The 23,625-nt window shown below is 35.8% G+C and overlaps 1 protein-coding gene across 4 annotated transcripts in view; it reads left to right on the forward strand.

The window, feature by feature from the left end:
* LOC108711038 (dynein heavy chain 3, axonemal) overlaps nt 1-23,625 on the forward strand; it is a 555,753-nt gene that overhangs the window by 345,190 nt on the left and 186,938 nt on the right. For 3 of the 4 annotated variants that reach the window (XM_018252361.2, XM_041586281.1, XM_018252362.2), the window contains exons 42-43: nt 1,916-2,154; nt 17,094-17,243. In XM_018252361.2, the coding sequence (XP_018107850.1) occupies nt 1,916-2,154; nt 17,094-17,243 (389 nt within the window). The remainder of the gene's footprint in view (nt 1-1,915; nt 2,155-17,093; nt 17,244-23,625) is intronic. The other variant, XM_041586280.1, reaches the window with a different exon arrangement.

Below are 23,625 nucleotides of genomic sequence, written 5' to 3' on the forward strand. Positions count from 1 at the left end.
TCCCTATAAGCTTTCTAAGCTTTTTTTGATCGAAGGAAAATCCTTTCTCCTTCAATCGTATTTGCGGTAAATCCTTCGACTTCGATATTGAAGTCGAAGGATTTTACTTCGATGGTCGAATATCGAGGGTTAATTAACCCTCGGTATTCGACCATTAGAAAATGTGCCCCCACATGTTTTATTAAAGCAGATAGATAGATAGATGATAGATAGATGATAGATAGATAGATAGATACTGTAGATAGATAAATAGATAGATAGATAGATAGATTAGATAGATATGATAGATATGATATATAGATGGATAGATAGGTAACAGCACTATGATATATATATATATATATATATATATATATATATATATATATATATATATATATATATATATATATACACAGTCATTAAATAGATATTAAGGGAATATTAAATATAAATATAGATATTACTTATTAAAAGGGAAATTTTTATTAGATAAATAATTTTCTGTAACATTGTAAAGATTAAATAGTCTTCTTAATTGAATGTTAGTCTTTGTATCTAAAGAATAGTGATGGGCGAATTTGCGCCGTTTCGCTTCGCCGAAAAATTCGCGAATTTCGCGCGAAATTCGCGTAACGGCGAAAAATTCGCGAAACGGCGCCGGCGTCTCGTTTTTGACGCTGGCGCCCGTTTTTGACGCCGGCGTCCGTTTTTCGAAAAAAAAATTTTGACGCTGGCGAATTTTTTCGGCGAATTTTCGCGGGCGTTTTGCGAATTTATTCGCTGGACGCGAATCGCGCAAATTCGCCGCGAATTCGCGCCTGGCGAATAAATTCGCCCATCACTACTAAAGAATCTTAAGAATAATGTAACAGGTGTAATATACATTCAGGATTTTTAACCTATGGGGCTGGACAGAAGCTGCTTTTTTTAGGTCTCTAGGTATCCATAAACCTCTTTAATGCAGTAACATTTTCTTTATACCTGTACAATAGACAACAGTAAATACAATGAGGCACTTGTGTGTATACCTGTACATATTTATGTGAGAATAATCATTGCGTCCTCCAAAAAGCCAAAAAGCACAGACATTGTATTTGTAATGGACTGTTATTTTGAAATCCTATGTGACAGCTGGAAAGGCCTTTTGGGGCCCTGGAATTTTCTTCTGTCTGACAGGGAACCTCCACACTAAGGAGATTGACCAAAGTAAAAGGAATAGAGAAGAGAGTCAGAAATCAGACAGGTGGATAGAATCAAGAGTTCAGGCAGAAGTCATTAATACAAAAAAGAAATTAAAACAGGGCTTGAGTCAGAATTTTTTTAATTAAATCAGAGCCAGCTTGGGCAATGTGCACTGGCAGAATAGGGAATTTAAGTCAGAAAAGGTGCCATAGAGAGCTAGGTGCAGGCAAATGATGCAACAGCATAAAAAAATCTCATCTGTATCACAACACACACAATATGGCATCAATACATTACTGCACATAACAGTATTGTATGGTGAAAAACAGTGACATTGCACCCATCAAATACAACATACATTGCTCTCAAAACATATCAACTGACAAAAGTATATCCTCGAGTGCCCATTCAAAAAGCACTTTATTCAATCACCACACTCGAATCCACAAATACAATTAACCTTCATTTTACATTCTTCAAATAAATTCTTGAAATAAAATTTCCTTCTAACCAAAGACCAGGCCATTGCTAGTAAACATGTATGAATACAAGTGCTCACTGAATAAAAAAAGGAGATGGTGAAAATAAATGTAGGCTTTTTTTTTTTTGCCAGTTATATTCTTTGCAAAACTCATTTATCTTCTGTGTCAAAATGTATTTAAACGTATTTTAGTTTTAATGTTGTGTGAAAGGGGTGATCTATAATGCATTTTATTTACATCTTTGGCCTTGTTCTTTTCTATTCTTGCAGCTTAATGACATTATAGTGAGCACGCCAGGGACCGCTATGCAGATGTACTTCCTAGAGATGTTACTGCTTCAAGACAAGCCATTACTTTTTGTTGCCCCCACAGGCACCGGCAAGACAGTTATTACAAACAGCTTCCTGCGACAGTTACCTCAAGAAAAATATGTTGTATGTCAAATTAACTTCTCAGTGCAGACTACAGCTAATCAGACCCAGGACATCTTCCTAACAAAACTTGAAAGGTACCCTGAGCTTTAATTAAAATCAAATATGTAATAGTGCTTAGTTTGCTCCTCTGAGACTATCCACAAAATAATATGAGCCACTCTGACTCAAGTTGTGACAGTGAGAATGGAAACTGATTTGTTTCACCTTGTAATTTCTGATTACCAGAAAAAACTACATTTTAATTGCCGTTGCCAAATAATCTGATTTATACCATGCAGGAAGTAGAACACCATTTCAGAATGCATGTGTCGTCTTAAGTTTTAATTCTTCCATGAGAGAATAAACAGACATCTGGTCTTGGGCATTCCGAAGTCCATTGCATATTAAAATGAATCACTAAATTGTATCTTAATAGGAAATAAGAGCCATCTGTTAGTGAAGGATCAAAGCGGCAGGTGCACACTTGCCAACAAAAGGAGGGCGAAAGGATAGTCTTTGAGGTTGAAAATGTCCAAGGGATTTTTCCTATTTTGGAAGGCCTTTGATTTATATTATTATTGCTTTTAAAGACACACACACACATGTAAGCTTACACAAATATAAGTAATGTTTTAAATTGGATCCCAACAATATTTATGTATAATTGTTTGAAAACTAGAGACAATTTATTGAGGAATGAGTGCATAAATTAGCAGAACTAGTTTCTAAACAAGTCTGGTGCAGAGACATTTTGAACATCGTACAAGAACATTGCAGGTCACATTTGTGTAGAAATGTAGTTTAAATTAACTTTGCTATTTAGTTACTGAAAAATTGATCCGAATAATATCAGAGTGAATTGATCTGGGCAATAGATATAAAAATGCCGATTTTTTTCTGAATGCAGATTAGGGGGTTATTTATCAAAGTGCGAAATTATCTCAATATTTTCTGCTACAAACTCCGATTAAATCCGCTCTGGCTTTTTACGCTTATTTATTATTACATTTGCTTTGCGGGGGAAAAAAACGATTTTCATGATTTTTTCGGATTTATTTCATCAGATTTTCACATGCACGCCTGCAGAAGAGCATTGGGGAGCTGAGATGTGCTGGGCAGCATGCCCCCCCTATTATTCTGCCACCCTGACCCGGGCCTTTGTGGCCTTGCCACAAATCCGGCCCTGGTTACATTTGCTGTTAATATATTGCATAAACTAATAAAACAGCTTATATGACAAACCTCAGACTAACCTTAAGCTTAGCTTCTCAATAGCTGCTCAAAGAGCACTGAGCATGTGCGTGTCACAAACACAACTCCAAGATGGTAAACTTGGCTTAGGCCTAAATCATTACTACTAATGGAGATGTTGAATTTTTAAGCTGGATCAATAAATTCAGTAAATAAAATATTAGTTCCCCTTTAATATTGGGATGCTATGTTTTCACTGAGGATCTTCATAGAGTCATAATTTTGTTTCACTTTTCCAACTTGCAATTGTATAACAGTCTACCTTCTGCTTTAAAATTTGTTTTGTTCTTACTGCAGTAATCTTTTTTACGGCATAGGTCATATTTTTGTGCTCACACAGAGGCACCAGCAAACCCATACCTTAAATTCCACTTTTCCTGGTTCCAGTAAAACTTAGGGGCACATTTACTATATATTCGACCCTCAAAGTTAAAGGATTTAGTGCAAAAACGATTCGAGGGATTTTAATCAATCGATCGCACGATTTTCCTTCAATCCCAAATTGGCTAGAAAGCCTATGGGGACCTTCCCCATAGGCTAACATTGATGCTCGGTAGGTTTTAGGTGGTGAAGTAGGTGGTTGAAGTTTTTTTTAAAGAGACAGTACTTCGACTATCGAATGGTCGAATAGTTGACAGATTATTAGTTCGAAACGTTCGATTTGTAGTCAAAGTCGTAGTCGAAGGTCGAATTAGCCAATTCGATGGTCGAAGTAGCCAAAAAAATACTTCGAAATTCGAAGTATTTTTTATTCTATTCCTTCACTCGAGCTAAGATCAATGTTCCCTTACCCAATACATGGAAAGGGTTCAAGCTACTGAATTTTTCTCATGTGCAATTGCTTCTCTCTTATGCCACTACTATAGTGTATTGATGCTAAATGGGAATCTAAAATTGTCGCCTTTTGTGTCTTGTCTTTGTGTATTATTCTCTCTCAGATAATACCGGCAGATTCACATAACTTTTATTTACATAACTTACATTCACAAAATAAATATTATTACTCAATTTACTATACTTAAAATTCTCTTTTTATGTAATATTAAAGGGATTCTGTCTAGGGAAAACTTTTTTGTTTTCAAAACACATCAGTTAATACTGTTGTTCCAGCAGAATCCTGCACTAAAATCTGTTTGTTTTTTTTCAAAAAGAGCAAACAGATTTTTTTATATTTAATTTTGAAATCTGACATGAGGTTAGATATGTTTTTAGTTTGTCAGGTGCCCCCAGTCATGTAACTTGTGCTCTGATACTTCAGTCACTCTAGCAGCCCATCAGCAGACCAATGGGGAGGCAACAGAATAACAGCTCCCTGACACCGGCACTGCTAAAAACGCTATAGTAAAGATCTAAGTCCAGCTCACAGAAGACACAATTCCACCAGTAAAATTAAGTAGGAGACACAATAGCTTATCTGAAAGCAGTCCCATTGTGAAGTGCTGGCTCTTTCTGAAAACACAGGATCAGACACAATGACCTGAGATATCTGCCTACATACCACAATTATTATATTACCATAAAATGTTCTATGGTAGAGTGAACTATTTTTTAAGTAAACAGTGTAATTTAGTGAAATAAAAAGTACACCATAAAAATCATGGCAGAATCCCTTTAACAGCAAAAATTAATGTCAGAACAGGTCTGATTTTATCCAGGGAAAATGGATTTTAGGGATCAAACCCTAAACAACGAGTACATGTTGTACTTCTGGGTACTTCTCTGAACATTTTTACCATTTACATTTGCTTCTATTTTTACTGATTTCTGGGACATTTGTATTTTTAGACCTCTAATACCAGGCGCAACTGAGAAACAGTTAACAAGTCAACTGAACCCAGGAACTGCATAGACAGTTAGGGTTACATACCCTCTTGGCCTTCAAAGAGAGAAAGAGCTGAAGTTTACAATTATTCTTTTGGGGTTCAGATCTCCTTTAAAAGGGAGGAAAACTATACCTGCACATACAAAACTAATTAAAAATATAAAAATAGTTTTATTGTAAAAATGTTTATTCCCTTTTTGTACCCACGATACACTGTTGATTTTTATTTCCAGTAGTGATGAGGCTTTTAATAGGCATTATGAGTACTGAATATAAAATGAAAATTATAGATGAAAAATTGGTTAGGATTCCTTGTGAATTCATTGATTTCCTCCTTTATTAAGGAATTGTACACGTACAAATGTAGACATTAGACGCTATTCATCAGCTGTGGGCAAATTAACATCTAAACAGTAACAGAATACTAAATATTGATTGGTTGCTATTGGTTGCTGCCCAGCTGCTTATTTGCCCAGAGCAGATAAATAAGCCCCAGAACTCCAGTGAATTTAGCCTTTTGTTTTTTTTTTTTTAATCCCCATGAGGTACACTGTTCCTAAAACCAAGGGTGCTTTGTAAAATATAGTAACAATGACATAGTAAGCTAAGTTTAAAAAAGACACGTACATCAAGTTCAAACTTTTAACTCTATTATAGCCTGCCTAAGTGCTAGCTGGTCCAGAGGAAGGCAAAAAAACTCTCCAATTTGCCTCAGAGGGGGAAAAAATTTGTTCCTGACTCCAAGATGGCAATCCCTGGAGTCCCTGGATCAACTTGTACAATGAGCTATTTTCCATAACCCTGTATTCCCTTGTTAAAAAGCCACCAATCCCCTAATATGTTTATACATTTACAGTTATCATATCACCCCTTATCAACATTGAATCTCATTTGCCATTTAGCTGTCCAGTTTGCCAGTTTGTCAAGATCCTGTTGCAAGAATACTGCGTCCTGGATGGAATTAATTGGGCTACATAGTTTTGTGTCATCTGCCAACACTGATACATTACTTACAATACGCTCACCAAAGTCGTTATTGAACAAGTTAAATAAAAGTGGACCCAATACCGAGCCCTGAGGCACCCCACTAAGAACCCTACTATAAGTAGAGAATGTACCTTTAACAACCACCCTCTGTAGCCGATCCTATAGGCAGTTTCCTATCCATGTGCAAACGGCTTCATTAAGCCAAACAGACCTTAGCTTAGAGAGCAGTCATTTGTGGGGCACAGTATCAAACGCTTTGGCAAAATCCATATACAGAAGATCACATCTACAGCCCCCAACTGTCCAGCATGTTGCTAACCACATCATAAAAAGCAATTAAATTCATCTGACATGACCTATCATAAAGCCATGATGATTACTGCTCGTAATGGCATTCGCTAGGACAAAATTTTCTTTGATATTTTAAAGATAGATCGATATTAAAGGAAATGCATCTTGAGAAATGTTCAGAGGGTACATGTAAACAAAATAAACGTAACCGGTGTTTACTGTTTATTGTTCTAATGATAGTTAATGATATTTGTAAGCATTTGAAAAATAAAAAATATACATAAACGCAAACTGAGCTCAAGATGTTGAAAAACACCTTGTCCGCATTATAAGCTCACTGTTATCTTGTCCTTTGCCCCAAAGCATTATTCATCTAAGTCACAAGGTTAAATGGACAAATTACAGACACATTACCCAGGGTTATAGCATACAGTAAACAAAATGTAATGTTATTTCTTGTAGAACATGCAAGCCACATTGCTTTTTTTTTTTTTAAATAAGGCCAGTTATTGAGTGTGTCTGTCTTGAAAGTCTGGTTTGTTATAAATGTTGCTTCTGTATAGTCCTTAGAGCATACATATGCTGTAGCAATATAAAGCTGTAACAGCTTTGAAACAATTATCTACTCTATAGAGAATACTTGGTCTAATAAATCTATTGTGTAAAAATGTAAAATAGTATTATGCAATTCACAAGTCTTCTTTCTGGGCTTGATGATGACTAGCAAAGGTACAATATATGTAATTAAAGAGAACATGTATTCATCTTTAACAACTGTAATGGCTAACATTTAAATTCATACTGGTAATTAGGCTAGTAAGTAAAAGCCAGCCATTAAAAAAAAATTGATACACATGGGTCAGTTTAGCAGACCATCATTCTGTGATCGGGTGAACAGCTGAACCCAAAACATCAAATCGAAATGACTTTTTTTAATGCTATTATTGTTCATCATATAAAGGGCCAGATTCAATTCAGTAAGAAAAACTCTCATGGTTTATCAAGTGAAAACTCATGGACGAGATTCAATTTGAGGGGAAAAAAAGTTTTTCTCATTCAGTTGCAGTTTTCCGCATAGACTTCAACAGAGTTTAGGGCCAGATTCAATTCAGTTAAAAAAAAAAAAAAGGTTCATCACGTGAAGACTAGATTCAATTTTAGATGCAATGCAATTCAGAAACATTTATCTCATGGTTTATCAGGTGAAAACTCTATGGGGAAAAAACTGGAACTGAACTAGGAGAAAAGGTTTCTCTCCTCAAATTGAATCTTGTCCATGAGTTTTCATATGATAAACCATGAGATAACTTTTTCTCAATGAATATAGTATAGTATATAAAATAATAGTCTGGCACACTGACCAGTATATTATAAATACATAGTTTGCATAAGACCGTAATGTAATTTATTAATATATTGCAGTAATTGCAATAATAAGATTATTAGAATAAGCCATTCATTTTGGTAACAGCATTCCAAGTGATTGAGTTCATGCTGAGTGCTGATCTACTGTACACGAAATTGGTAACATTTTTGAAGAATAATGATCAGCTTTTTTTCAGCCTTTACCTGCTAAATTAGCTCAAATGAGCTATGTAACTACTAGAAAGCATGCAGAGGTTTGGAACAAACTTAAAGGATCTCAGGAGACAATGACTCAGGAACTCTGGGGACCTGAACTAAGCATACAAAACAACAGGAGGTTTGGCTTAATGCAAAACAATGTAATGATCCAGCACTGGTCTAAAGAAAGAGGCAGGCATATAATGACCCTTAATAAGGCAATTGCCTGCAGATAGATCATAATAGTGTCATGTGTTAGTAAAAGAAAACAGATGCCAGGGGGAGGGGAAGTCATTACCTTTACTATTGAACCAAACTTATATTGCCTCCTATTGATTATCCCAGCTGCTAGTGAACACATGGTCCCTGATTTCAGGATAGGGTGCAACCTAGGTACAAGTTTTGCACACAAAAAAGGATCACAATGATCTGACTTCCTCCATAAAAGCAGCATTCAGCAGCACTAGTGAAATCTACAGTAGGTGAAGACCGTACCCATTAGTGTGATGTAGATTGAGACCCACTAGCATAACAATAGAGGAAAATCTTTTCTCTCTGGACTAAAATTGGGGAGAACTTGCTAAAAGACTTGCATATGGGTGACTATCTCATGAAAACTAATTTACTGCTTGGAAAAGGAGAGAACACTACTGAGTATTACATGCAATAAGGAAATTGGCATCTTGTAAGTAGGCACTTTGGCCAGAGTTGGTGGAGTTTTCTGGAATAAGCTTACATGCATGCTTTGGAGAAGGATATAGGCTCTTTAAAGGGGAACTAACACAAGAAAGGGTTTCTTGTTTTCCAAAACATGGGGGCACATTTACTATGGGTCGAATATCAAGAGTTAATAAACCCTCGAAGTAAAATCCTATGAATTCAAATATCGAATTCAAAGGATTTATCGCAAATCCTACGATCGATCGGAGGAAAAATCGTTCGAAAAATGAAGCAATGAAATCCTCGAATCGAACGATTCTAAGGATTTTAATCAATCGATCGAATGATTTTTCTTCGGTTGGGGCGGGGGGTGGAATGGAATATTTGTTTGCTGGGCCCCCTGATGATTCTTTTTAGAGGGGGCAGTGCCAACTAGTTATGCCACTGCTGAAACCAGTTATAAAGTCCAAGGGAAACAGAGAAGGTGCAGAACATGAGATATTGCTTAACTGTCGGAGTTGTTTATGGGGTTATTTAAGTGTCTTAGAATAAGAACAAACATATTTGATGATAGAATATGGTATATCAAGACTAAGTAGGTAACGTGTTCTCTGTAAAATTATATTTTTCCATTTATATAAAGAAAAATATATATTAAGAATATATAAAGAAAACTAAACATGCTTCAAGGACTTCAATCACTTTGCATTTCACAAAGGAAAAGCAATGTTAATTCATACATATCTCACCTTCCATAAAACAATTGTCTGATGCATCTAAAGATATGCCAAGATTCATTTTACTAATTCCAGCAACAATAATTTTAGAAATCTAAGGCTATTTTAAGGATATTAAATGATCATTATCCTTATTGCTTAAATTATGTGTATCTTTATTTTGAAACTGTAATGTAGAGAGAACCTAATTATATTTTTATGAAATCATTATTACAATTTGCTGTATATCTCCTTAGCTATACAAAATCACTTACAGCGCTAAATAAAAAACATAGCTTGTGCCACACACAGTTTTTATAGAAGGACCTGCACCATTAGAATAGAGCTTTTTTTTCAGCCAAGGAGAGGACCATGCAATATTAAATGACAATAGTAAATCATGTATAAAGGTTACCACTGACTGGTAACAATTTCTATCAGTGTTCCCTTCTCTTTCACAAATTTGTAGCTGTGCCAGAAGTACATGTTAACTGGTTCAATACAGCATTTGTAATATTTTTTAATGCGCTGATTATATTTCTACTCTATTTGCAATATTAAGCAGGTAAATATAATTTCTTTTCAAAGGCTATGGTGCAGTTATTAATGCTGGTATTATCTCCTGTTAATAAAAATGTAGAATTTATTTCATGTTACGCCTGGCACAGAAAAAGTTATCTTCTCTAGGGGAATAATAGCCAATGTTTTATATCTTGCGAGATTTTTTCTTTTACTTTTGCTAACATTAACTAGGGGTCATTTACTATCTGTAATACAGGGGGAAAGTTCAAGGGATTTCTTAATAACCATAGAGAAAGCAAACCCCATGGTCTGGGTGCTCCTGTTACCGCAAGATATGCTTCCTCTATTGTTTTGCAGACTTTAAGCCTTACTTTCAGATATTTAATTTCTATTACATTTAAATGCTCATATAATGCTAAATCTCCTTTTTGTGTAGTGTTACTTCATTAAAATAATTACCTGCTAGTTATCTTTGTTTTTCCCATAATCTTAATCTATCCAAGGTCTCCCTCCCTTAATATTTGCATATAACTTTTTCCCTGCCATCCTCATTCTCCTTGCCTTTATCAGTGCTGTCAATGATGTCTTCTTTGGCTTCTGCCTTGTATTCCAGTAATTTTGCCACCACCATTTATGCTCCCTTTCACCCACAATATGTGTAATAAAGATAATTGTACATTCTCAGAGACAGTCTAAATGAGGGCAACATATTGTATTGTCAGTATATGTATTACAACTTCTGTTGTTTATAGTGTAAAGCATTAACACATTTCAGATAAAAAAAATATATTCAGCTGCCGCAATATTAAATGCGCCAAGGCCATCGTTTTCCATGAAAAAATTAAAAATAATAATATAATTGAATTGTGTTATTCAGTCCAACCAACTGTTAAGCTAAATGCTCTTGTGTCCTTAAATTAAAACCGAGAACATAATCATGAGAAGCTCTAGACAAGCATTGTGCAAGCAGCAATTTTTTTTTTTTAATATCATGAGGGTCTTTCATTTCATTTTAGAGTGTCTGAAGTGGCAGAATGACAACAACTAAATTCTTTCCATATTCCCTTATGAGCAGAATCTGTCAGACCGCACTCCGAGTAAGTGACATATGGCATTTCAAGCTGGCTACAAGTATGCAATTGAGGGGAAAGGGAAACTTTTGTTTATTTCATATTCCAGAAGGCCTGCAAATGAATAAAGCAAAATTATGGGGTTTTTTTATATATTATTCTCTAGGAGATATTCCAGTTTGACTTCCTTTTGTTATGGTTACAATGCTGTAATTATAGGCCCTATGGAATATAAATGTTACACATTGTCAGATACTTTTGCTTCCTTTTAAAGAATCACCGCCCCAAGCTTTGTGCCAAGATAATTAAGTCTTCCGTATAATTTTAGAATGCATAATACTTTCATCTTCATTTTCCTGAATCATTCGTGTTCACGTGGTTCTGCTGCAACGCAGAAGCACTTTAAATAGCAAAAATAATTAGTAATGTTTTCCCAGTATTTTTTTAAAGGCAGTATACAATATTTTTCAACATCTGAATGAGTAGGGCTTATGCTGATCATAGTTTTTGTATATTGTTTTTAATTAAGAAATATCTATGGTTGCTGTTATTTCTGGCACTAAACAAGAATGTAAAGCCAGTTTCACTTTAGTACTTCCTGTCACTTTCATAGAATTTTAAAGGAGCTGATAAAACGAATTACAAGTCCATTGAGAAGCCCCTGATAATAAGTTGATCAAAGGCTGTGTATAGTAAAGGGAGAGGTTTGTTTGTTTGTTCAAAAGTAGATTGCCCTTTATTAAGGAAGGGGGAGGTAAGTTCACTAAAGATAGATCAACTTTCAAATTAGTGCTTTATAATGGCAACAGAATATGAGTCCAAGTGTCATGGGGGGTAAGAAAATTGGAGTGCCAATGGAGATGTGGATCTTTTTAAATTAATCTACAATAAATAATATATTTTTATACTATTTTTGGTGGCCCTTGTGGAGTTTATTGAGTGCCTGGATGTCCCCTGTCCCCTGTTTTGTGCTATTTGTTTATCCCCTCCCCAAGCTGAGGGTCTGTGGCCTTGCACCTGGACCACCTGATCGACATGGTGAGTGCTTCTCAGTCCTGTGGCCCTATTTATTGTTTCACAGCTCTAAACAAATTGACCGTTATATGGGTAGGGAGAGGTAAGTTCAGTACAAGAACAGTAAGTTCAGGACAAAGAGCAACTTCCAAATTAGTGTTTTATAATGGCAATAGAAGTGGAAAATATGTACTGTATATATTTAAATTAAAACAATAGGTAGAATGTAATTTCAACACAAGTCCTATTTAATGTGCTCATTTTTAGTAAAGGTATTTTAGGTACATACTGTACCTTTAATATGGTATGAAATATAGTGGGAGATGTACTCTTAAATTATGTATTCAAATAACTTTGTGCAGCTGACAATGCATCAAATAAGAGCAACATTTAGAGGGTTTAGAACATCAAGATTACTGCATAAAAGTGGTTTGTGTTTAGTGATGGGCGAATTTATTTGCCAGGCCCAAATTTGCGGCAAATTCCCGCAATTCGCCGCCGACGAATAAATTTGCGAAACCGACGCAAAAATTTGCCGACGTCAAAACAATTGGACGCCGGCGTAAAAAACGAGACGCCAGTGCTATTTCGAACGGCCCAAATTCGCACATCACTATTTGTGTTGAATTTTTGAGACCTTAGTCAAAGATCCAAACTGTCCCTCTAAATGGAATAAGGGGGTAAGAACGTACCATAAGGAATTTAAAGAAATGTTAAGGGACACACAAACTTAGCATATCAGAGATGCTCTACCTAGTTGATGCTGGACTCCCAAACTTTTTCAGCATATTATCAAGGGTTAAACCATAATGGGAGCTGTAGTCAAGCAATCATAGAGATGGATTTTTAAAACAACACAACACAATATACTTTTTTAAGTCCACTAGGAAAAGGGGCCAGCTGATTTTTACATATCCTTCAATGGGAATTCTGCCTATTCAGTGTACAATCCTTTTTTTGTCCTTGCGATCATTGCAAAGGATAAACATACATACATACATACATTCATACTTCTTTTCTATATCTAAACACACACAAGAGCAGTATTCTACCCTTCTGTATAATCCTTTTGCATGTCTAGTAAAGTTGGAAATGCCCTGAAACGTTACTAGGCACAAATGGGAACATTTTAAGGAAGTTTTAGGTCCCTTTTTTGTGGACGCATGGTTGGACATGGAACTGTCAGACTGCTATTTTCATATCATAGAAGTTTTAGCTTGGTAGGAATCAGCAAATATGCAATACACTGCGAAAGTGATGCACACTATGTTTATTAAACACTCTTAAGAAAATTACAAAAAGTACGCTTGTCTTAAATTAAAAATCTTTCTAATCACATTACCTAAGCAGCAAGCCCATTTTATCTGTGCCCCTAGCTTTTCCCATCTTAAATAAACTTTAGAGCTTTGTTGATTTATCTTGTGTCTTAAATAAACAGGTTGCAGGTTGTTAATTGCCTCTTCCCTACTGCCAACAAATCCTATGTGGTTTATTTCCCAACAATTCTCAGAGTGATTACATCTCTCCACTCGTCTGTTAAAACATAACTTTAATTGTAACTGTACCATGTCCTTTTATTGCTTTTTCCACTGCGTCACATGTGGTACCTGTAAATATTCAGCCATAGGCAATTTTATGTTGAACTTTAAATTACTTGCACTATTTCTCATTTATGGGAGATGATTGGTCATTCTTTGACTAAATCTGCTTTGCCGAGGATTGATTTGTATGTGAATTTTTAAAATGATACCTAAGTTGCAAATTGCTTATGATAGCTAGTAATTTTCTGTATGTGCAATAATAAATTATTGATAAGATGCAATGTCAGTGGTTCTGTACAGCTCATTTTAAATAAAATGTATTTACAACATATATATGACCTAAATAGTGAGATTTTACTCATTAGAAGGCATTTATCTATGAATAAATATGTTATCCAGAAATCCATTATGGGAAGGTCATCTCCCGCAGAATCCATGTTAATCAAATAATTAAAATGTATAAAAAGTATCCCTTGTTCTCTCCAATAATAGAACAGTGCCTTGAATTTATCTCAAAAAAATGTAATTAACCATTATTGGAAGCAAAACAATCCTATTGGGTTTTTTATTTATTAGTAGTCAAAGTATGGTAATCCAAATTATGGAAAACCCCAGGTCCCGAACATTCCAAGTTATTGGAAATTGGAAGCCAGTGAAGGATTAGCTCAGAAGAAGCTGATATGGAACAATATATTAATTGGAAGAGTCTACCAACAGCATTTAGAAAGCTGATAGACTGGAATACCTGTTAGTTGCCTCTATAAAAGAAATGGTAATATTTAAATGTAGTGATGGGCGAATTCGCTTCGCCGAAAAATTCGTGAATTTCGTGCGAAATTCGCGAAACGGCGAAAAATTCACGAAACGGCGCCGGCGTCTCGTTTTTGACGCCGCCGCCCGTTTTTTCGACGCCGGCGCCCGTGTTTGACGCCGGCGTCCGTTTTTTCGGTAAAAATTTTTTTTGACGCCGGCGAATTTTTGCCGCGAATTTTCGCGGGCGTTTTGCGAATTTATTCGCTGGCGGCGAAACGCGCAAATTCCCCGCGAATTCGCGCCTGGCGAATAAATTCGCCCATCACTATTTAAATGATAAAAGAGGAGTGTTACAAATGCAATTAGAGTACAAAATATCTAGGAGTACTGTCTCAAAGGCTGTCTCTATTGCAAATTTGTTAACTAGCATCTGAATCTCACTTGAACATGAAACCAGAATACAAGGGACTTTTTCCTTAGATATAGATATGATCTTTTTACAGAGCCACAATGATAGTTTGGTAAACAATCTCTGATCCTGTGACAGTTACCAAGTTTTTCCAAATCATTGTCCTCCCAGTAATTGCTTTACATTATTTTTAACTTGTTACTTTTGGGGACCGACTAGTGAGTTGGGCTTTTTGTAGCGCATCAATTTCAACGCACCTGACGAATTTATTCGCCCATCACTAGCAGCTATGCAAAAATGACATACACTCATTATATTTAGAAAGTGAGATCTAGTTCTTTTAGTATTGATGCTGATAATATTAATAAACATACTGCTTAGAAAGAATCCATGTTTTTGAAACCCCAAGAATAAAGCAATGAATTATGTTAAAGATGCCAGAGAAATTGTTTTTGAAATATAAAGAGCAAAGCAACATCAAATATGGAAACATCTTCAAAAGCTCACACATGAAAAGGTATATGTATCAGAGTAAAATTAATTCTCTTCATAACTAGAAGATCTGAAATTGCAACTTACCTTAGTTCACATTTTAGTTCTGTTTTCAAAGACTATTCTAAAAAAGGAATTGTAGACAGTTAAAGGTTTTATAAAGTTTGATTCCTCAATTAAAGTTTAAAATAATACTTGTTACACTACACACAGTGAAAAAACATATTGGATTTCATTAATATTTACCGGTGTTCAAATTAAAGGTCAGTATATAGGGCTTGTGTTGTACTATGCCTATTGTTTTTATTTTCATTTTTTTTTAAATTCTTCCACTGTTGTGTGCTCAACTTTCATTTTATATGGGAGTATGCAATTTTTCCTTATATGTAAATCGAAGACACTGGCATCAATTTAAAACAAACTAACAAAATATATAACACATTTTAAATGCACACCCTTTGGTTCATGTTGAACATAGATGGGGTCTTTTCCATTTAAACTTGAAAAACCACCTAAAAACCATGACTTCAACTTGTCATAGTTTTACGAGGAGGCGGCAACATACAGTACATGTGCCTGTGTATAGCTCAGGTGCATTCAAAAGTGTGCACAAATACCATGAAATATAAATATTTAACGCTTACTGATGCCCATGGACATTGCTTGTTAGTAATTCTATTCTGTCTGATCTTACAGTATGTGTACAGTTTTGGTCTGGACATGTAATTTATGACTTTAACCTATTACTGTGACTCTTCTTAAACTTTGCATGGCTGGACTTGACCTTAACCTAACCTTAATCTCTTTGTTACCTTTTGATACCTTGCTCAATGTTCCCTCTAATTCTTTCTCATCTATGTGCGCCAAAAAATTATTTTGTGTGCACATTTTAAACTTTTGTGCTCAGGTCAGAAATAATACAAAATTCTTTGTGCAAACCACAATTTGTTGTGTGTGCTGCCTCAAAATGTGGGCACGCACATACAAACACACACCAGCACACACTATATAGGGAACATTGACCTTGCTTGGAATTTTCTCAGCTTTTCCTGTCTGCCTACTTTAGTAATGTTCCTTGTACCTACATTGCCTGCCTTGTTTAACCTGCTTTCCAAGATGATCTAAGGAAGAAAATGTTTACATAGCACTAAGTGACCACGTCACTGCACCTCCACCTTATAAGAGTGGGATGTAAGATTATGTTGCATGTAAATGGCATGTATTGTGTATCTGTATTGTCATATTTTTTACAGCTTCCTTTTCCACTTGATACATTTTCCTGTCCCTTCCCATTTCTATTTTACGTTCCCTTTATTACAATCTCAAATGTTCAATCCTCTCACTTCCATTAAAGCTCTTTTCTCTATTAGTTTCTGCAGATTAAGAATGTCATTCAGTTAATGGGTTAATAAGAATTGCTATATTATTATCTGGTAGATTTTCCCATCTTATCGCCAGCTTTATACTTTCTGCACTATTTTGTCTTTTTACTACATAAACACAACTTTTAAGCACCAGAAAGCTATTATCTTCCAAGCTTATAAATTAAAACCTTTCCTTGTGTTGTCAGATAAGCTGAAGTTTGTTTGTTACATTTCTTCCAGTTTGATTAATCCCACTGCCAGCTATTCACATTTGTTGTCAGCAGTTAACAAAGGTTCTAGCTAGAGTGGTTCAGTAAGCTTATTTACTTCAGAATGCCCTGTCACCTTTGATTAAATTCCATGTGGATTTATAACTATCACCACACAATGCGTTGTGACCTTTAAGGCAAATCTGATAAAATCAGAGGTCATAGATTGCTGAAGTCCTTATGTTTGCTAACAACGCTACAACTAAGATTTTATGTATGAATGTGTGGTGGTGTGTGTATTTGCTCTTTCTTGCTGTTTAAAAGTTGGCTGAAAATTAACATGCACTAAATTAATGGTTTAATTTTGCAGGAGAAAGAAGAGGGTTTATGGTGCTCCACTGGGGAAAAGAGCTTTTGTCTTTGTTGATGACCTAAACATGCCTGCCAAGGAGAAATATGGTGCCCAGCCTCCCATTGAACTGCTGAGGCAATGGATTGACCATGGCTACTGGTTTGACAGGTGCAATAAATATTAATTAGTGTGCTTGGCTACAGAGGAGTAATGATATACACTGTTTCTCTGAAGCGTTAAATTGTTGTATTAGTCTTTATAATTCTTCATCTGCTCAGATACAACAGGAAAACAAACTAAGTTTACAAGACGGCTAGCAAAAGAAAGCAATAGAGATTCACCATTTGGACTGAATGGGTGCATTTTTTTTTTTATATTTTTATTTGTACATTCATTCACATAGATATACAGCATAGTACATTTTTGTGAAGAAATAACAGTTTGTATTTACAGAGTACCATGTTCTTTGATTGTTATGGAACTTACATCTTGAGAATAAATGCATATACATTTTTTAACTTTAACATCAACACTATAACATTACATTACAATGTTTGGTAAAAATAATTGGTTATCATAACCAATCTAATGGAGTCTATCAGTCAATTTACTGTTGATGACATTGAATTATGCTTGGAGTGGGTTAATGCCCTGTCTCTTCTATCTGTCTACATCATGCTGAGATTGTGTCGCTAAACCTATAACTAACCCATGGTTGCCATATTTTGTAGATCGCCTGTAATCTATCTTTGGCCAACCCGGTTAGCCTCTTATTGACGTAGATCCAGTCTATCTTATTTTTATCTTATAGTGTAGTTGACACTTGGGGATTTCCGGCATTTTGCTATTGTTTGTCTTGCCGCTAGGAATATGTGATTCAATAATTTGCATTTAATTTTCGGGAAATCTTTAGGCGTTAATCCCATTAAAGCTTCATAGGGATTCTATCTTAAATTTATCTGTAAGACTGAAAATATTAGCTGATAAACTCTTGCCCAGAACATAATCACCTTTGGAAATGACCACCAAATATGCCCCATAGACCCAGGAATCGTGCATCCCGAAAGCAGTGGTTGTTGGAGGTGTAATAAATGTTTGCTATTTTTACTGGCGTTAAGTACCACCTCATAAGAACCTTGTACCCTGCTTCTATCAAGACCGTGTTAATTGAGCTATGTTTTAGATTAGACCAGGCCTTAAACCATTCTTCTTCTGTTAAAGCACTCCCCAGTTCTTTTTCCCAGAGTTTAATATATCCTAGATTAGTGGCAACCTTGGGAGAAATCATATTTCTATATATAACAGTGATACTGTTTAAGGAGGTATAGTTTCATTGGAACACCATCTTTCAAAATAAGTTTGAGAGGCTGCGTCTGGATTCCTCAATTTCCAACCCTCTTTAACCCAGTGTAATAGTTGGGAGGCTCTAAATAACTCCGTGTCCGAGAGGTCTTGGGCTTCTTGTAAATGGGATATAGAACGGGGACCCCTTACTGTATATAGGTTATTTAGCCTGGTTAGCTTCTTGGAAATCCACCAAGTAAAAAGCTGGGTGGAGATCCCAGGGATAAACATGGGGTTACGTATGATCGGAGCTACCGGAAGATGTGGGGACATTAAAGCAAACTTTTTGGCATTCTTGTCCCAGAGAGTGAGTGTGTGTACCAGGCTGGGGCTTAGGATCAGTGGTCTGGCTTTTTGTGGGGTCCACACGAGTGCCTCAGCTGAGTATGGGTACGCTAAGAAGTTCTCGAGTTCAACCCAGAGTGGAGGTAGGTATTGCAAGTGAAGTGATGGCATCTGAGCTATTTGAGATGCTATAAAGTATTTATTTAAATTTGGTAAGCCCAGGCCACCTTCCAAAGGCCATCTATATAATGTAGCTTTGTTAACTTTCGGGGACTTACCTTTCCATTTTTATTACCGTGATTTCCCCTATCCAGGAAATATGATATTTCCACCATTCTTCCAACGACTTTTGTAGCTTTTTGTAGATATATGGATAATTAACTTGATATAGTTGGAATCGTTATTTGCTTCTCGCACCAGTGAAAGTCAAAGTTAATTGATAGCAAATTTAACTACTTCTGGAGGGAGGTTTATGTTTAGGGTTTCTGTTTTGGAAGGATTCAGAACCAGACCAGAAATAGATCCAAAGGTTTGCAGTATCCTATAAAGATTCGGAAGGGATGTAAGAGCCGTAACATTATCAGCGAATAGGCTCAGGATATGTTCATTAGGCCCCAATCATAGCCCATGTATTTCAGGGTCCAATCTAATTGCTATTGCCAGTGGTTCAATCATCAGGTCAAACAGCAGAGAGGATAAGGGGCAGCCTTATCTGGTCCCTCAGGCTATAGAGAACGTAGGTGACTAATGTGGGCCTATAGTAATCCTGCCCAATGGGTTATGATATAATGCTTCAATCCATTTGGTAAATTTACCACCAAACCCCCATTCTTTGAGGGTGCTATATTGGTATGTCCAGTCTACTGAGTCGAATGCTTTTTTTATGTCCAATTTTAATAGCATTTTTGGGATTTTTAGTCTGATAGCGTAATTTGATAAAATAGAGAGTCTATGGATAGCATCTGTTGCTTGTCGCCCTCTTACGTTCAACTTTGTTATGTTCCTGGGTGTGATTATCTTTATTGAACTTCTGATGTTGACCTTCGCCTGTATCCCGACTACGAATCTTTGCTGCCTGTATTGACCTTTTGCCTGTATTGACAACTCTTCTTATTGAACCCTTTTGTACCACGAACTTTGTTTATATCTGCAAAGCTTCCTCCTTGGTCCGCAAAGGCAAATAGCACCTTCGGGCCCTAACAAGAATGAAGAGAAACATATGCTGAGAGTGGGATAGTGAAGATAAACTAGATTATTTCAGAAACCATGCAGAATATTAAATTGATTGTATATGTAGAAAGTTTCTTATTTCAGAATGATGAAGCTTATATTAAATTTTCATTTTTGCAATAGTTCCCTTTAAGTATTTTACAAATGGAGAATCCTGAATTTTCTAACATTGCTGAATTTTCTATCATTTGTAATTGCTACAGTCTTTTGTGTAGAATAAATTGGTTGAGAAGTTCTTTTTACAACATCAGACTTCATGCATACTTCAGAGGTTTAGATTGCTGTATAGAGATCTACATAGACATGCCTGTTTCACCAGGAACAAAAGACAGTTAGTGAATAGAGTTGAAGCTGCATTTTAGTACAATTTTATTGGCAAGTGCCTTTCTCCTATTTTGCTAGTGACCATAACAATAGGAGCAGCACTCCCACAGTGGTGCTTTAGGATATGTCTCGTACTCAGAGATTATATAATTTTAAGAGACATTTCCTATTTTAAATAGGAAGTTTTATTCTTCCTTATGTAAAAGAACTTACCCACATGGGTAAAAAGGATGTCCAGGGTCAAGCAATATAGAAACATGATACAGCTGGGCCTTTGCTTACTGGTGCCAACCAAGTATGGCTGATAACCCATTCACTTTACAACTTTCACAGAAATATAACTATTTTTTGATATACTGTATTTGTCAACTGCATGTAGCTCAATGCTTTCAACTACATTCACTAAAAAATTTAATTTATCTCATCCAGTGAATGAAGGGGGCTGACACTGAACCATGAGGTGTGTATGGCTAATCCATCTCAGAGGTAATTGTTTCTACAACTGGAGGGGGCCATTTATTTTCTTAGAAAAGCAACAGCAGTCTTCTTTATTGTATTGTGTTCTTTAATATAATGATACGCAGACCAGAACTTTAAACTTCTATAAAACCAATAATAAGCAAATAGTAGTAGGGTTGCCACCTCACACCTTTAAAACTGAACACATATGCAATCTACAGCCTGCATAGCTAATTAGCAGATAATTTAGATGCATGGCTGCACATAAATCCATTCAGTCTACAGCATGCATCTAAATTAATTGCTAATTAGCCATGCAGGCTGTGGATCCCATATGTGTTTGGGTTTAAAGGGGTTAGGTGGCAACCCTAGTACATAGTCATCTCTCTCATGTATTTAGTGGTGCCTGCCAATGATGGGCGAATTTGAAACGGTGAAAAATTAGGGAAACTTTTGACGCCCACATCAATTTGCGACAACTTTGACGAGCACGGTAAAGTCAATGGGTGTCCGAATAGGGTCGACGAGTGACAGTTTTGACGCGAGCGACTATTCTGATGCGTGTCCAGATTTTTTTTGACACTGCTGAATTTTCACGGCAGCTTCGCAAATATAATTTGGAAATTTGGAAATTTGTAGCGAATTCGTGCCTGGTGAATTTATTCGCCCATCACTAATGCCTGGTCTCTGGAAGGATGGCAAGATCCGATTCAGGAATATAGAACAAGAGACTGCGTAACACTTTAATGCTTAGGCGAATTTGACTGATTTATTGTGCCATGCCACTAATTTGTAAATACTTCATATAACCTAAGGAAGCATACACAGACATATGAAATGCATAGCATACCAAAGCTATAAAAAATATTCTACTGTACTCATTTAATGGTATTTTGTGCAGACTTCAGTAACAATGTAACATGGCATTGTTTCATAAGACATGCAAATGTATAATTAAATGCTTCTATTAATTGTTTACACCTGAAGTATGAACAAAACAACTGCACATTAGTAGGAAAAGTGGCATTCATGTAGTGCTGATACTTGCTGAATCCTTAATTAAAATTGCTTACTGCTGTGCCTATGAGATTTTCCTCAGACTTTTCGTTATCGGATATTTCTATAACACTTACCCATGTGTTGAAAAATGTGTTGAGCACTATGCATACATTGCAGAGTAATGAAATAACAGTGTGACCAAATGGGATTTCTTGAAATAAGGTAAATAAAACAGATAATCATTACAGTTCTTACAAGGGGAATGTTATATTATTATTTAGTCAGTTTCCATTTAACACTTGCCCTAATGAGATTTTAATAACTTGCCTTATCTTACAATGTCTGATCAGTGCCTTAGCAGAATATTTTTCAAGCCAGGCCTCAGGTGGTGACAAAATGTGTGTCTTTAGGCTATCCAAACACCAGAGATAGGGTTGAATTAAAACTATGTAAACATAACTACACACTTGTATATGCATAAAATGTTGTTTCTGTCCTCTGTTTTTTGCAATAACAAACTGCATACGTATATTAATAGCATTTTCTTTTGCTTTGAAATAATTACTAATATGTCTGCATCTACAACTCAAAAAGATATTTTATAAAATAACATTCATTTATATTATAGTAGTCCTTTTATATTTGGATTATATATCATAATTTTTATTTGGTGCTAAATTATGTAATTTGTAGAAGACTTATTGAACCTGAGCATTATACCAAGAAATTCTATTGTACACCATTTCTTAAAAGATAATAATAGTAAAGCTATTTTACATGGCAAGGTGAAAAGACAGAGAAATGAGATAGTTACGCTATTGGTAAAGTAAGCACGTCACAAAACAGTGGTTGAAATAGACATATATTAGACAAGATAAGATAGCAAAGCTTAGCTAAGCACAGGCAATCCGACTGTTACACTTACATATTTAGTGAATAAAGTAACCTCTCTTGTAAAATATAAGGATATTATAAGTTACAGAGAAGCTCCATACCCATATAATATTATACATACTGCATTATACAGGTCATGGAACTCCAAGGTGACTCGTAATATCCTCGTATTTTGCCACAGGGGGTACTTTATTTTTTATAATACTCAAGTTTCAGTGAGTCATGTGAGAGAAATGACATCACTAAGCTCCAATTATAACTAATGACATCCTTGTGTGTGCCATAATCTGCCTGCCCTTTGCAAACTGTGTGTGCCATACTCTTCATGTGGGAGGTGAAACTGGTGGGGGTTTGTTAGCATTTGGAAATACTTGTTAGGGGTCCCCCAGGTGTTTAATCATGTACTGGTGGGGGGGGGGTGCTGTGTGGGAGGAGGAGGCATATGGATGTAAGGGTATGTCTTAATATGACATAAACTTGTTTCACAAATGAGTGATGAGTGATATCCCTGCAGTGAGCTCCAACCATTTGTTGTTTGCTATCACCATTAATGTTAAAAGTTCTTATGGTAACATGGGTGTGGTTTAAAGTTGGTGTGGTTTAAAAACAGGGAGTGGTCAACACTGGCTTCCATTTTCCGGCCCTTTATCACGTAGGCCAGAACAAATTCCGGTCCTTGGTAACACAGAAGTTGGACAGCACTGCCTTATGGTGTTGTTTTCATGTAAATCTTCTATTGTATCATCATCGACTGCATTGTCTCCCAATATAAAACAATCTGTCATATACCTCTTATTGTATCTGGTGCATTTGACAGACCCTAAAGCCCTTGTATATTCAGCATTATTATTATTATTATACACTTTATCTGCTTTATCAAGTTTCTTATAAAAAACAAGTAAAAACATTTTGTGTATAGCTACACAGCAAAAATAGGATTACATTTTTTTCTCATAATTATAAATGATGTGAAATTAAAAGAAATCCCCTTTTTCCATAAAGATGTAATGAAATC

Source organism: Xenopus laevis, chromosome 3L (assembly GCF_017654675.1).
Source record: "Xenopus laevis strain J_2021 chromosome 3L, Xenopus_laevis_v10.1, whole genome shotgun sequence".
In the NCBI taxonomy this organism is placed as follows: domain Eukaryota; kingdom Metazoa; phylum Chordata; class Amphibia; order Anura; family Pipidae; genus Xenopus; species Xenopus laevis.